The sequence below is a fragment of the Pyxicephalus adspersus genome, chromosome 4 (assembly GCF_032062135.1).
Source record: "Pyxicephalus adspersus chromosome 4, UCB_Pads_2.0, whole genome shotgun sequence".
NCBI classification, from domain to species: Eukaryota; Metazoa; Chordata; class Amphibia; order Anura; family Pyxicephalidae; genus Pyxicephalus; species Pyxicephalus adspersus.
In genome coordinates this window covers 59,361,538-59,376,331 of record NC_092861.1, presented here as the reverse complement: position 1 = coordinate 59,376,331, position 14,794 = coordinate 59,361,538, and the positions used below count along the sequence as shown (strand labels likewise).

The window sequence follows — 14,794 nt, the reverse complement described above, 5'->3', positions numbered from 1 at the left end:
AGGTCTTATATTAGGGCAGGTTGGGGGAAAAGTGCTAGGTCTTATTTTCGGGGTAGGTCTTACTTTCGGGGAAACACGGTATATATACAGAAACTTTATACACATGGCCTGGCAATGTCCAAAATGTAGGGTGTTGGGGAGATGCTATGCCGTAATTTTATACATTTCTACCACTCTACAGCCATATCCTCTACCCTCTTCTGGTTTTTTTGCAAGATCCCTCTTTACACTCTGCAGAAATAAAAACTGTTGGGAAACTATTGTTTGTTGCTCATAAAAAATGTAATAACATTGGCTTTCTGGAGACCCTCCTACCCTACGATTTGAATGACTGCAGTTGTTATTCTTATAACTCTATATATTCATAGGTTTATTTCTTCTTCACTATACAATCTGGGGTGTTTACATAAACAAATGACCTCCCACCATACGCTGCTTAAACATTAAACCTCAATTTGTATTTGTCATTTAGTAAACCTTTTGCTTGGAAATTTATGGATTAAAATTTTCAGCAAAATTAGTTGTTATTTTCAATCTTTTTCCAGAGGATTCATTTTTGTTTTTTCGGCTTTAATATTACTTTTAATGTTAATGCCAGTGGTGAAGTAAAGGTTAATACTATAGCAAGACTATAGCAGCTCTGAATCTATTGGGGCTGCTGACCTCAGATGAGGTGCCCAGCAGGAGTCTCAGAAATATTTGATTAGGAGGGTTTTAAATACCATGCAGAAAATATGTAAAATTCACATAAAATCTTATGGATGAATTGTTGGTGTAATAAATGATCTGATGACAGTTTTTTTTTTGTGTTTCATCTGATCTGATATTTGGTTATATCTTGCAGAAAGATCTTCTCTGTGCTTTTGAAGATGGAGACAGAAAAACATTTTTTGACAAGTGGGGAGAGCATATTCCTGCTGAGACTCGCAGCAATGACTCTATGGCTCAGAAGCTAGAATTCTACCTGCATATCCACTTTGCCATTTTCCCATTAAAGAACAAAACAGGTCGAATTGTATGTGTTTAATTTTTTTTACAATCATTTTAAAAACCCTTCAAGAGAAACTAAAATTGTAAGAACATGTTATCAGTATTTCCCATAGTCTCCCTGCAGCTGTTCATTCCCCCATTTCTTACTATTGCTTCTTCCACACTATGGGCCTGATTAATTAAAGCTCTCCGAGGCTGGTGAGGATATACTTTCATCAGTGAAGCTGGGTGATCCAGCAAACCTGCAATAGATATTTTAAATCATTTGCTTTGTTATCAAATGTTTTAAATCCTGTATCTGATCCATTGCAGGTTTGCTGGATCACCCAGCTTCACTGATGAAAGTGTATCTTCTCCAGGCATGGTTTTAATAAATCAAACCCAATGTCTTTGTCTGGAGAAGCTATCTTGGTGGAAGCAGTGTTTTGCTCCCATGTATTGAAGCCTCCAGCAAGAAGAATGGTAGACGGCCCAATGGTGCCATTAGCAAATCTCTCTCCACATCTTCCCCGACTAACAATCAGAGGGAGCAGTTTCTTAAATACCTCATAGCAGAAGTACAGATGTAAACATAGAAGTGCCTAGGCACACTCAGTTGTCAGAAACTGTTATTTTTTTTTCCTTTTCAATGCAAGGTCACATAATGCTGATAAATCCTGAAAATCTAAATCTTCTTATTGCATCCGGTTTAGTGCACTCCCCACCTATGTGGGATGCAACAAAAAGATTTTTAGGGTATAGAGACAGATATGCATGATTTGTGCACATCCAAGTGATTTCTCCATGTTATGGCCTATAGAACCATATTTAGGGCATATACCAACGAAGTGAGGTATATCTTCTAGACATTTGTCATAGGACCAGATGTCACCTTGGAAGATTTCTCCCTTATTCCTGTCCCAGTGGTGCTTCAGAAGTATACAATTTTCTTTGCACCGAGTGTATGTTGTTGACCACTGTCATAGTAGACCAAGCTACGCTTACAGCTTGGTAGGACTGAAAAATTCACCACAAGGCTGCAGATAATAATTTAGAGAACAGCACAGTAGCTTGCAGGCACCATAATTTATTAGTAATTTAGACATGGTCAGATTTACTTCCACATTTTAAATACAAATTGAAATAACATACCAATTGCTGTATCTTTTTATGAAATAGTTTCCAAAAAAAAGCTTTTGGTGTAAAATCAATGATTTATTTCTGGAGCCATGTAAGCACACCAATATGTGAGTAACTAGGATTTACAAACTGCTGTTGATTTAGCATTATGGACCTTCCCTACGGTGTCAGCACAATATAAAAAATTACTGACACATAAATCTAAAATAAGTAAATGTTATCACAGCCTCAGGAGTGGTTTGCTTTTCTTGGCCCACTAAAGATAACTACTCACATCCTTGTCTTGATCACATGTAATGATGTATTAATGGTCCATTGTCTGTGATTATTGATGACCCATCCTCCCATTTTGTGATATTATCCTTCTTTCCCCAGAGCTTCCTGTCAACCTTTAAAGCTTAATGTTTTCTTCCTAAATGATATAAAAGATTTGTCGAAAGTTATATTTTAAAATGAGTTTGGCATATCTAATTTTTAGGTTACAATACCAATATGGGCCTTTGTGATTATTTAAACTTTTTTTTTTCAAACTAAAATGGGCTTTTACCTATTTATTCACCAGACTTTATGGTGGGTTAGAGTGTTTGGACGCCATGTCATAGATGTGTATGCAGAACAGCTAAGTTTTTATTCAGTGAACATATGGTGAATTTTAAATTTTTTTTATGGAGGTTTCAGGTAAAACAGTAAAGATTCTGTCCTGCGTGATATCTTGCTGTGATGTTCTCCCTCTGTGAACTTCTGTTGTTTGCGGTCGTTGAACTTTGCTCAGGCATCCCAAAACTTCTAGTACTAATCCATTCTGTTCAGCAATGCTGAAAACCAGCAACAGGCCAGTGATAAATAATTTTATAATTCTTAATGCCTCATACACACATCAGAAGATTAATCCTGTCGGATAATCGCCTCAGGGCTGATATCAGACGGCGGATCCACAAACAATCATAATAAAAGTGAAGAGGAAAGAGTGTAGCCGATTGCTGCTTCGTCGTTCTCCCCCCTCCTCTCTCCCTAGAGCAGAATGGTGCTGTATGTATATGTATGTACAGCACTTGTGCAGTCTTTTGTCTTTGGAAACGTGTATGTAGCCTTATTCCTGATACTTCTCTACATCGCTACTTTATCAGGTTTAAGAGTGCCAAACAGTATTACCCTAAAATTAAATCCAGGTCTGGTCATTGAGTTTAGCAAACCTGCTATCTGAATATAAAGAAAGTTAAATAGTCAAAATGTCTACAGCAAAAATGATAACGGGTAAAGTTCCTCCCAGGATTGTATGTACGTGGCATTTGTATGCACTAATTTTTTGGATTTTCCTTTAAATCTTACTGAAACTATCCCGACTAAACATTTACCTGTGCTGGAACACAATGTTTTAACAATAGGAACATAGTTAGGACTTTCCTTCCTTTTCTCTAAAGCAAAAGGGAGGTTTGACACCAATTGCACCATAAGATTTTCCTTAAGCTGTGAAAAAGAAAAAACTTCCCATGACTATATTATCGTCTTTTGACATGTGGCTGTACTCACAGCTATACAGAAGCACTTTCAGCCAACTGATGATCTAAGAAACAACCAAGATCAAGGCAACATACCGCCAATAATTCCTCTTGTACCATTAAATTCAATTATTTTTAAAATATACAGTAGTTGAAGAAATTGTTTTTAAATATTTACATAAAAAGCCACCTATGCTGAGGAAAGTACAGGGATGCCATTGCTGTCCCTCTTTTAAAATAGTATTTGCCTTGTGCTTAGCTTCAGTGCATTCTAGGTCACTGGCATATGACAAGCATATAGATAAAAAAATAGCATTACTTCAGAGCTGGAAGTTCCCAGGACAGTGACTCAGAAAACATTAAAGTCATTGGATTAATACGACAGCTACATTATCCGTAGATGCTAGCAGTGACAGTATACCTATTCTCTCCGGTGCAGGTTTCTTGTGAAATTAACATAACTATATGTTTTTTGTAAAACCTTAAAAAAAAAAAAACACTTTTACATTTTTTCTTTTAATTTATTAATGCTTTTTATTTTTTTTTAGGATCGGACAGACTGTGAAGAACGAATTTCTCACTTTAAAACTTATTTGGAGACCAGCGGTGCAGCTTTAAGTCAGACTACAGAATTCCTTCCATTTTATGCCCTTCCCTTTGTTCCCAACCCATCTGTTCACCCCTCCTTCAAAGAGCTTTTCCAGGTAATTACAGATTGAAATAGTTTACTTGGATGTGTATTGGAACTGCATAAAAAGGCCAGCGACAAGACCGAGATTAGGCGTTTTTATAAATGAGTGAATTAAAATCCTTTGTTTATTCAATGGTCATTTTTTCCTAAATATGTTTTCCTCACAAACAGAAATATTGCTTGGATGTGGGATCCCTATATTTTCACATAAAATAGGGGAGCCAAACTCCCGCCTTGAATTGAATCTAGCACAGTTGTACATACTCCTATCCTGTCCTTTGATTTCACTACACGTAGTCAGCGTTCCACAGTGTGCATTAGAAGCTTAAACAAGTCCAATAGAATTCACCTTGTTTCTTGGCTGGACATTTAGCTTTATTTATCTCTTTATTGCCGAAATAATAAATACGTGATGTCCTCAACATGTTTGTTTTGCATATTAGGAGATCCTAAGTGTGAATATTCTCCTGGGATTCTATTACAAAACATATGGCTGCCATTGCTGAAGTAGGAGGGTGGGTCAGAGTGAAGTTTAAACCTCTAATTTACCTATTTGTTGCAGATAAGAATCTGAAATTGTGCTAAATCCATTGTGCAATATGCTGTGGGTGGTCAGCAACTAAAATTTTATTTCTGTCATTGCCCAACAGGTTTGAAAATAAATGGTAGTTTGTTAATGGCTATGTAATACCACCATTGCTTTAGTTAGTTTAGTTTCTATATGTATAACAGCTTTTTCACAACTTTCCAGTGCGGTGCATTAAGGAAATGCACGCAGTAAAACGTGGGTTAAAACTTCATGTTAGCACCTATGTCTTGTGAACATTGTGATTACATTTAGTTTTAGTAGTACCCTAATGTGTTAATCCAATCTACAGTAAGATGTCACAGTAGGTCACATAAAACATAAGTAGGTCACAGACTGCTTTCATCTGTTGCCTGGAATAAATTGTTTTTCAAAACAAGTGAATGTGCTTTTTTTTTAACCAAATGATGGTCTTTTAAAAGTTTCTTACTTTTATTTTTGCAATACAGTCGTTTGTCCTTTTGACTTTTGTACATTCAAAGGGGGAAATGTTTAGAATTTAAAGAGACCTAACATGACCTAAAATGACTATTGAGTGACAATGTTGAAGAGCAGCCATGTTTGAATGTGTACTTTGGAGGAGGAGGGCTGACTATTGCTTCAGCCTGTACATGAAGTCATGACACCCACCCAGAAAGAGTTTATACCCACCCGTTCTTGGCCCAAAGTATGTTTCCTTGTTGTTAAACTGTAACCTGACAAAACTTTAGTCTGCAGAAACAGGTATTTGATTTGTAATTGAATAACCAGGTCATAAAATATTTATAAACCATAAAACAAAAAAAAACCTTCTAAATTTAGCTGATAATCCTGAAAATATCACATTTGGGGTCCATTTTTAAAAAAGTGAATCATGCATTCCCTCAAACATTTCCCAGTGGTGATCAGTTACTGTCATTGAAATACATAGACCTGGAAGATTCCCACCAGAGAATGTTTGAGGGAATGCCAGATATAAATAGAGCCCTTTATGTTTTAGTGTCTACTCCTTTACACTAACTATGGCAAGACCCGTGGTTGTAAACTTCAGACATATATTCTTCTTTTCCTCTTCATTAAATTGGGTGGAAGATGAGTAGTTTATAGAAGAAATATTGGGTTTTTAGTTCAGCTCACAGGTAGCGACCAGGACATAACTTTCTGGTAAGATTTAAATTTGACTAAAAAATTTTCACTTGCGAACTAATACAGCCACAATATTTAAGGGTCAGTAGGCTGCAATAAATTATTTTTGTTCTTTTGATAGTTTTAATCTTGGCTTCTGCAGAAATTGAATGTTTCTGTTTGCCCAGGGCCTGAAATGAAATAGTAGTGCAGATACAATCGAGATAACCGCATTTTAGCATTGTAGTTACCTTTTGATGTTTAAAAAATATTTTACACCAGATCAGCTTCAATTTAACATGTCCATTCTTTTTTTTTTTTTTTTTTTTTTTTTTTGTTCCATAGATTTAAAAGATTTTTATTTTTTTTTTATAAACATCTTTTCTTTTGTAAGTCCACCTGGTATATAGAAATTGCTTCTTCTGTTTGCCCAGGGCCTGAAATGAAATAGTAGTGCAGATACAATCGAGATAACCGCATTTTAGCATTGTAGTTACCTTTTGATGTTTAAAAAACAGTTTGTTCTAGTATAACGTGTAAATAACATGAACATTTTTTTTTTTTTTTTTTTTTTTATTTTTGTTCCATAGATTTAAAAGATTTTTATTTTCATCGTGTGCTTATCTTTTCTTTTGTAAGTCCACCTGGTATATAGAAATTGCTTCTTTTTTATAGTTCCATGTCTTAAATGGAAGCTATATATATATATATATATATATATATATTTGCTATCTGTTAACATGTAGTCATAATAACTTTCTAAAGTGATTTCTCTGTTAAGCATCCTTGTGAATTGCGTCAACTAATCCCCTCTTCCCTATCACTGTAGTCACTGATACTGCTAAATTAGAGAAGGGCTTTGTGATGGGGGTAAATGTAAGTTTGTGGTAAATTCCAAGCAAATAATATTCCCCACTTGTCACTGTCTGAGATTGTCCATGTAGTCTTATAAAATTCCTATTGCATCAGCATGTTTGACATTGCACTGTGTGAAGTAAGTTTACAAGCTTGATGTGTTTAAAATGTATACATTATATTTAATTGTCAGGATTCCTGGGCTCCTGAGCTGAAATCACGATTGGAGAAGTTCTTGTCGGTGACTCTAAAAGCTGGAACTGCTCCTCGGCTGCTCACATTATTTGTATCTTTTAATAGATTTTCTAAGCTGTGCAGTAGTGCATTTTTTGTTTTTTTCTCTGTTGTTATGATTAACCTTAAGTATGTCTCTGTTAACCTGTACCCAGACCCAAAAAATAAGCACAGTTCCAACTTCTAACAATGCTTTCAAAAATAGGGCAGTTTCCAATAATCTGGAAGGAAGTTAATGAAAGGTACATGCCTAAAACATTTTCTAATTCTCTGTTATAATATGGTTCAAAAATGTTCTTGGCAACTTGAATTGAATTGTGTGTAGGCATATCATACCGCCATAGGGCAGCTTCTCTAAACAAAAATTTAAACCATTGGACAAAGTTTACCAACCTATCCAGTTGCCTTATTCATTTAGGAGGAAAGTGTTGGACTGTCTGAGGCTACCCCTAAATACCACATGGCTGCCTATACATCACTATGCTTTTTTTTGGTTTGTTTGTCAGATGTTTGCGTAATGTTCTCTCCTAAAAGCAGAACTGGATAGCATTTAGCAATATAACTTTTTAGGTGTGATTTATTTAAAACATGTCATGCATTCATTTTGTAACTGCTCAGATTCTTTTGTAATTTTATTCTAAAATATGCCATATGTGGTAATAGAAAAATGATAAGCACTCATTTTGGCTGAACTTGTGAGATGTTCACAAAGATTAAAAATCATGTTCTAGTCCAATATATACAGACACACAAAAACCCTGCAGCATGTTTAATACAGAGAAAAAATGTGTGGATAAGTAACCTGAATTGTGCCGTTTACCTTAACACATTTGTAATACAGAAGGAGAGTAACCAATACAACAGAGGTAACCATGAATGCATTGTCATTATATTGTCTTTATTGTCTGATACCAGTTATCAGCAGGCGTATATGGATAGAAGTTCTAAGCTGGAATACTTTTTTATCCATTTACCTTTAGTGAATTTATTGCTTGCTATTAGAGACTGCACTTTGCCTGTTATCATTGCCCTTTGCTTTCCTTTTACTTAGTAAGTTTTTGTAGGAATTCAGGTTAATCTCATCCCAATACCATCATTCAAAAACTACACAAAAATCAGGCTTGTTTGTAATTATCATTAAATAATAAATAGGAAGATATTTTTTTTGCTTTGCTAACCAAGTAGACCCCAATGTAATTTTGATTTAGAATTAAACAATGTTTCTTAAAGTGGAGCTAAACCCAGACTCTCATCTATTCCCATTCCATCTCAGGGCGCTGGGTGGAAATCATGCAGGCAAGGACAGTTTTTGCAGAGAGGTTATCTTCAATAATGATTTACTTTCCTGAATCGTCCATGTTAAAAGTATGACTTTAGTTACAGACAATATTTTAAATTATTTACCAGCTTCTTTATAATTATTATGGAATTGCACATTACAATGTATTTCATGCTTATGATATTATTAGCACAAATGTTTCCACTTGTGCAATTCATTTTTAAAATACTAGCAAACTATAAATGGAGCTGTGCTGTTCATCTTACAATAGAGAGCATAGTGGGTTAATTTATATTTTGTTCTTTGAAGGAGGTTTGTTGGAAGAGGGCCATTGTTTAAGTAAAACAACATTCTTGGAACATTAAAATGATAGCTATTGGACAGCGTTGTAAAAAAGTATGCTATGAATTAATGGAAAAATTTGACCTGTACTCTTCATGCACCTTAGTCACAACTGTGTTGTCAGAATTAACAATTTGACAAATAGGTCTGTCTTGTGAAATTGGCGCTGTGGAACTTGTGCTGCATTTGGGAAGCACAAACCTCTATATAGTAACTCCACATAGTCATTCAAATGTTGGTTTGTCTTTGTTATTAGGTATAGGTCTATTGGTAAAAGCACGTAAACCAAGCTAAATGGGATGGCTCTTGATGATTTAAAGCAAGATAGTTTGCCACACAACTGTTGTTGTCCGACTATGGAAAAAGGTGGAAGATTTTTTTATTTATTACTGATAACACACATTTTGCCTGACATACAAAGAGACTGTATTTTTATTTATCTCCACTTGTTATAATAAAAAGGTAATATGGTTTCAGACTTCTCAAAATGTGGCTAGGCTAACCCAGACTCATTCCATGTGTTTGGACTTTCTGTCCTATTAGGATCCTGAGTACAATTAGCTATACTTATTTTACTAGGGTAATTATCTTAGATCAGTACTATTTGATTTTCCAGGGATAAGAATTAATACCGCAATAAAGGCTGCAAAAACACTGCAAAATACTGACTTTAATTTCCCTGGCTTTTAGAAAAGCTCAAGCTCTATTATTTTAATACACAAGTACCAAATCAAGTTACAGTGTGATTGACAAGTTTTATAAAGTAAACTAAAAGTCCTTTACCTCTCCTAACTGAACCAAATACTTTTTTATTTGTGTCTCATATCACATTCCCAATTCTCAGGCACTTCCATCTCACAGGGGAAGAATTCAGCAGAGATCTAGAAAGCAATGGGCAGCACTAGGTGTGACCAAGGCTCTGAATGACATGCTGCAGCTTTTGAATTAGTAATAACGCTGCTATTTTCAAGTAGGTGGACCACCGAAAGCTTGTGGTCTTTGCAATTAGGCCCAAGAGGGCACTATACAGAAGTCATCTAACATTATATTTATGTATACAGCCATGTATCAGACTTGTAGACCGTTTTACCTGACGCGTTTTGTCCAGTAGGCTTCTTCAGGGGTAGCAGTGTATCCGTAAAGTATTACAGTATATCCATAAAGCATTTATTTTGGTCTGCATGAGGCAATGCATTTAAATAATGTATGCAGAAAAAAGTACTATACAAAAATATAAAATATATAATATGATACATAGTCAGGTCCTTCATATCAGTCAAATAATACTTTTGATATAAATGAACAGTCAAATAAGTACCTTTATCAAAGATTACCACTAGTAATAACTAAACTGTATTAAACTATAAGGGTTAATAAGGAGGACTTACATTGTCCCTGCTGTGAAAGCTTTTCTTGGTGGTTTGGAGGAAAGAGGGGATATCCCACAGGTAGGGAAGGCAGGCAGTTGTTATAAAGATATGGCTGGTGATTATGGGAAAAGGTAACAGTTTTTGTTTTATGTTTTGTAAAAAGAGTGCATCTAACTCGTATATATATCCAAGTGCTCAAAACCAAGCCAATTATGGTTGCATGTACCTTTAAGATGACTCTACGAGTTGAAGCTGAACACCACCTAATATGAACACCACAACACAAATTAGAAAATAATAAAATCTAATATTTATCTTAAATTAAACTCTGTGGGGTTCAGTGAGATTTCCAGTGAAGGATTTCACTTTGCTACCTATCTACCTCAGGTGCTCAAGCAGCAAACTTTTATTAGATGTATTTTCTTAGTAGCTCTCACTTCTTTGCTATCATATTCTAAACAATCGAGCATGGTAAGGAAGTACCTAATACCAAACTTTTATTAAAAGGTCATCCACCATTAAACTTGACAAGCTAGATATTGGTGGTTGGGATTCTATCTGTACAACCTTGCCTTGAGTTTTTCAAACTTTAATTGTGGCCATCGTATTTGCTTCATGAGTGTTGAGTGTATTATTATTATTATTATTATTATTATTATTATTATTATTCTTTTAGCTTTTGTTTTCTATATTTTTACAATTCACCTGTTTCAGGAATAAACTATTGCTTCATTGTTTTCTTTTTATTCTACAGATTTGCAACTACAGCAACAGTTAGTGGAAGCTGAGCACAGGGCTATCACCTATATGAAACGCTTCAATAAGATGCAGTCTGATTACCATAATCTGATTTGTGTCACGGCAGAGCTTGTTGATTCTTTAGAAGCAACCATCAATGGAAAGCAGGTAAGAAATGGTATTTGTAACAATGTGTAGAATGTTGCATTGGGGTAGCATATGCTACTTTTATGATGGTTAAGGTTGCCTGCAGAGGTGACATATTCAAAAACTGGAGGCGATTGATTTCTTCTCAGTCAATACAAAACCAAAACATAAAACTAGTAAGTATTACAGGAGAAAGAAAAAAAAATATCCCACCAAAGCTGTGGAAGGCAGGCTTTGCTTCCTGGCAGTTTCTTTTTGGAGAAAATTACAGTATATTTCCAGTTAGAATGTATATTTTAAGTTATTCTTTTAGTTTTACTTGCTTGCTATACTTAAAATGCTAACTTTGGTTTAAAGAACCATAATGTCTTTCTCTAACTGATCCAGCAGGTGGCAGCAAGGCTTCTTTCTACAATTAAATGACCAAATATCCAGCAGAGGGCGCTTGTGTGTAGAGCAATTAACGTGCTTTGTTTCTTCACATTGGGTTACTGTCTGCAGCAGATGCAGTATTATAAATTTAAATGTTAAGATTGGTGTTAGATTTACCTCATCTAGTCCTACTGAGTTTAGCCACATAGGTCTCCTAAATTTCTGCTCATGGAAATATATATGTATATAAGTATATAAGTATTTCTTAACAAGTGTTTGCATTGCTCAGTATTAAAATGACTTCTGTAGCCTAAATAAAAGTCAGCTCCCTCCTGCTTTGTAAGTTTCTGAAGTGGGCCATATAGGCTGGTGGTTTAATGCAAAGTAAACTTGTTTTTTAATCATTGTGCTTCTTCCTTTTTTTTTTTCTTTTTCTAATACACATAATACAATTTGTATTTTGACCTGAATGTTGTGTAGAACCCCAAAACATATATGTTCTGAAAGCAGATGCCTTATACAAATAAAATATGGTAATTAAAATTGTATGTGTTTGATGTTTTAAAAACTGGTTATCGCACCAGCTGGGCTGTCAGAAAGTCACAACATGCAGTGTCTAGTGACAGGGAAATGTCAACAAAGTGTATGTGTTTGTATGTGGAGGGGGTGATAGAATATATATTACATATCTGTGAAAACCACCTGGTCTAGTTTCCTGTGAAATGCTAACTGCTACAAAAATTCCTACAATAGCAGTTACAACCCTTGTACGACTGCTGTATGTGATTTTAAAACAGATGTGAATTAAACTTTAGCATAGTAAGATGCCACTCTGCAAACAATAGGTCACTTACCTTACTGAAGCTCTGCTTGTTTTAGCATCCAATCATGTGCAAGCAAAAACTCATAATAGTGTATTCTTCTCAAAGTGAAACCTTCATTACGTTCACTAATGAACCAGCCTAAATTTCTTTAGATAGGTACTCTCAATACTTATCTTCTCTTTTCCACAAAATAAACAATAAGGTTATGTTAATTAAATGGATACTAAATAGGTAAGGTCCTTATTGGAACTAAGCTTTAAAAGGGAAAAATTGAGAGCAGGCGGGTTCTTTATTGCAGGACAATCAAGATAAATAAAACTTACCTGCCTGATCACAGTATTTTAATTACATTTTTTTGTCCTTGTTCTGTCGCAACGACCACCGCTGTCCTGGTTCAAGTTTTCCACTATCTCGATTGGCCAGACTGGAATGGTGTGACTCCTGGGCATGTGTGGAGTTAATTCATTTTTAGCAAGCAGGGAAGATACCACATGTGCATTTCAGTGTACTTTACATGAGATTGTGAACTCTAGCATGGGTTTCTTGAGGTGCCACCTTCCTTTCGAAAAAATACTGATCTTAGGGAACTTATTGCTAAGGTTATTTATTATTATTTTTTTTTTTGCTTTACCCAGCCAGGTGGCTTCCGTAGGCACATGGGGTGAAACGCAGTAGTTTTTGCGCAGGCAGTGTACACATACACAAACCTATAAGTGGGCAGAAAATAATTAATATCAGCTTTTTTTGTTTTCACTCTGTCCCTACATTTTGTCAGTTACCCTAAGTGTAACAGAAAACGAGGGGAAATCTGTTTAATGACATCCCAGACAGAATTTTTAAACCTTCCCTACTTTACCTAATATATATGCTTAACATGCATCTAAAGTTTTACGAACTGAGATACACAAATGATTCTCTTGTAACCTGCCAAATACGTATTTTTAACTGCTAATATATATCACATACATGCATTAAAAATAAAGGGTTTTCCCCAATGTATATTCAGCTATAGTCCAGAACTGAAACCATTTGTGACAAAGCTGCAAACCTGGATGATTATTCTGCAGTTTTAGAAATTTACATCAGTACAAAATGTTACTGAGGTGTAATAATGTCTGAACTATATTAAAAAAAAAAGGTAAATGTAACAATTCATGCATATTTGAATTATCTGCATTTTTGTATACATTAGGCACACAGCACAGTGTTTGACTGGTGTGACTTGACTTCCTGTTTCACATTTTTAATATGCCATCTATATTTTAGATAACACCAGAGTACCTGCAGAGTGTGTACATGCGACTTTTTAACAACCAGATGAGGCAAAGTGCCGCACAGAGCATTGACTTTACCAGACCTGGCACTGTAAGTACATAAAGTGTAAATTAATGTTACACCTTTGTATCCATGACCTCTTTCCTACATTATTGCAAGTGATGACTAATGTGTGTTTTAAATATATCTATACTTTTGCAGTTTACCTAAAAACCATACCTTACTGTAAATACTTACTGTTGTGCTAAAGTAACAATCCCGAAGACCTTTAACCTTTTTTAAACCATACCCAGTTCCAAGAACTTTCACATAAAGAACATTCAAATATTTGTTGTCTACTTTTAGCTGTTCACATTCATAATTTCTATAGGTAAAATACTTTTGGCATGATAGAGCATACATGAATTTGTTACTTGTTCAACTTTCATCATAGTGTTTGTTTAAAAATATTACCAGAAACAGTGCATTCCAACACTTGTTTTGTTGGCCACAATCTCTACATAGTTTAGTGTTTATGTAGTTACCAGACAATTCATTTAACTTTACTAATTAGTTTTGTCTGTCCTAAAACATTTGACTAGTATTTGTCCGATAGAAACTAATTTGATTTTAAAGAATCCAAGCCGGTATTCCGCCAGAAAGTACCTTGCCAAAAGGAAAGAGTTATTGACTAAAATGTACAGTACAATAACACAGCAAGCTATTTACAACATTTCTCATTTCAGGCGTGCATAACAAACCAACAGTTTCCTCCTATTGACGTATGATATTAATGCCTTAAGAACCCGAGACACCTGAATTATATTGCTTAAGGGGCTGAAATCTAAAACACAGGCTGAGTGGCGGGCCAAACTTTTTATTAGGATACATAGTCTTAGTAGAAGTATAGATCCTTCCTCACCCTCCGACACCATATCACACGTCGTGCATTAATCATGTTGTGAAAATAAGAATGTGCTTGTCTTTGTGAAGCATAAACTACCTAGCTTTCTGGGACAGAGTCCTCCTGCCTGCAAATGTCAGGCGGTTGAATGCGGCACAGTCACCACGGGCCACATAAAAAGGATTCGGCCTGCTGGCCTTGTGTTTGACACCTGTGCTTTACAGAAACTATAAGTGCTTACAGATGAATCAGTTCACTGTAAACCACTGCCGCCAAATTCCAAGTACATGTTCACCCAAAGTGGTATGTCTTTCTCCAGGTCCTCACTTAGAATTATAGCACAAGCCAATCTGCATAACCTTGTAAAATACCGTATTTTTCGGCGTATAAGACGCTCCGGCATATAAGACGCACCCAATTTTAAAGGAGGAAAATCTAGAAAAAAAAGATTCTGAAAGATTATTCCCCTTCTGATCACCCTGTGCC

The 14,794-nt window shown here is 35.3% G+C and overlaps 1 protein-coding gene across 3 annotated transcripts in view; it reads left to right on the top strand.

Annotated features, from left to right (window-relative positions):
• Nucleotides 1–14,794, top strand: part of ARMC9 (armadillo repeat containing 9) — a 78,277-nt gene that overhangs the window by 10,107 nt on the left and 53,376 nt on the right. For all 3 annotated transcript variants that reach the window (XM_072408327.1, XM_072408325.1, XM_072408326.1), the window contains 6 exons: nucleotides 845–1,015; nucleotides 4,157–4,312; nucleotides 7,038–7,130; nucleotides 7,920–7,944; nucleotides 10,824–10,975; nucleotides 13,417–13,515. In XM_072408327.1, coding sequence (XP_072264428.1) covers nucleotides 845–1,015; nucleotides 4,157–4,312; nucleotides 7,038–7,130; nucleotides 7,920–7,944; nucleotides 10,824–10,975; nucleotides 13,417–13,515 — 696 coding nt within the window. The remainder of the gene's footprint in view (nucleotides 1–844; nucleotides 1,016–4,156; nucleotides 4,313–7,037; nucleotides 7,131–7,919; nucleotides 7,945–10,823; nucleotides 10,976–13,416; nucleotides 13,516–14,794) is intronic.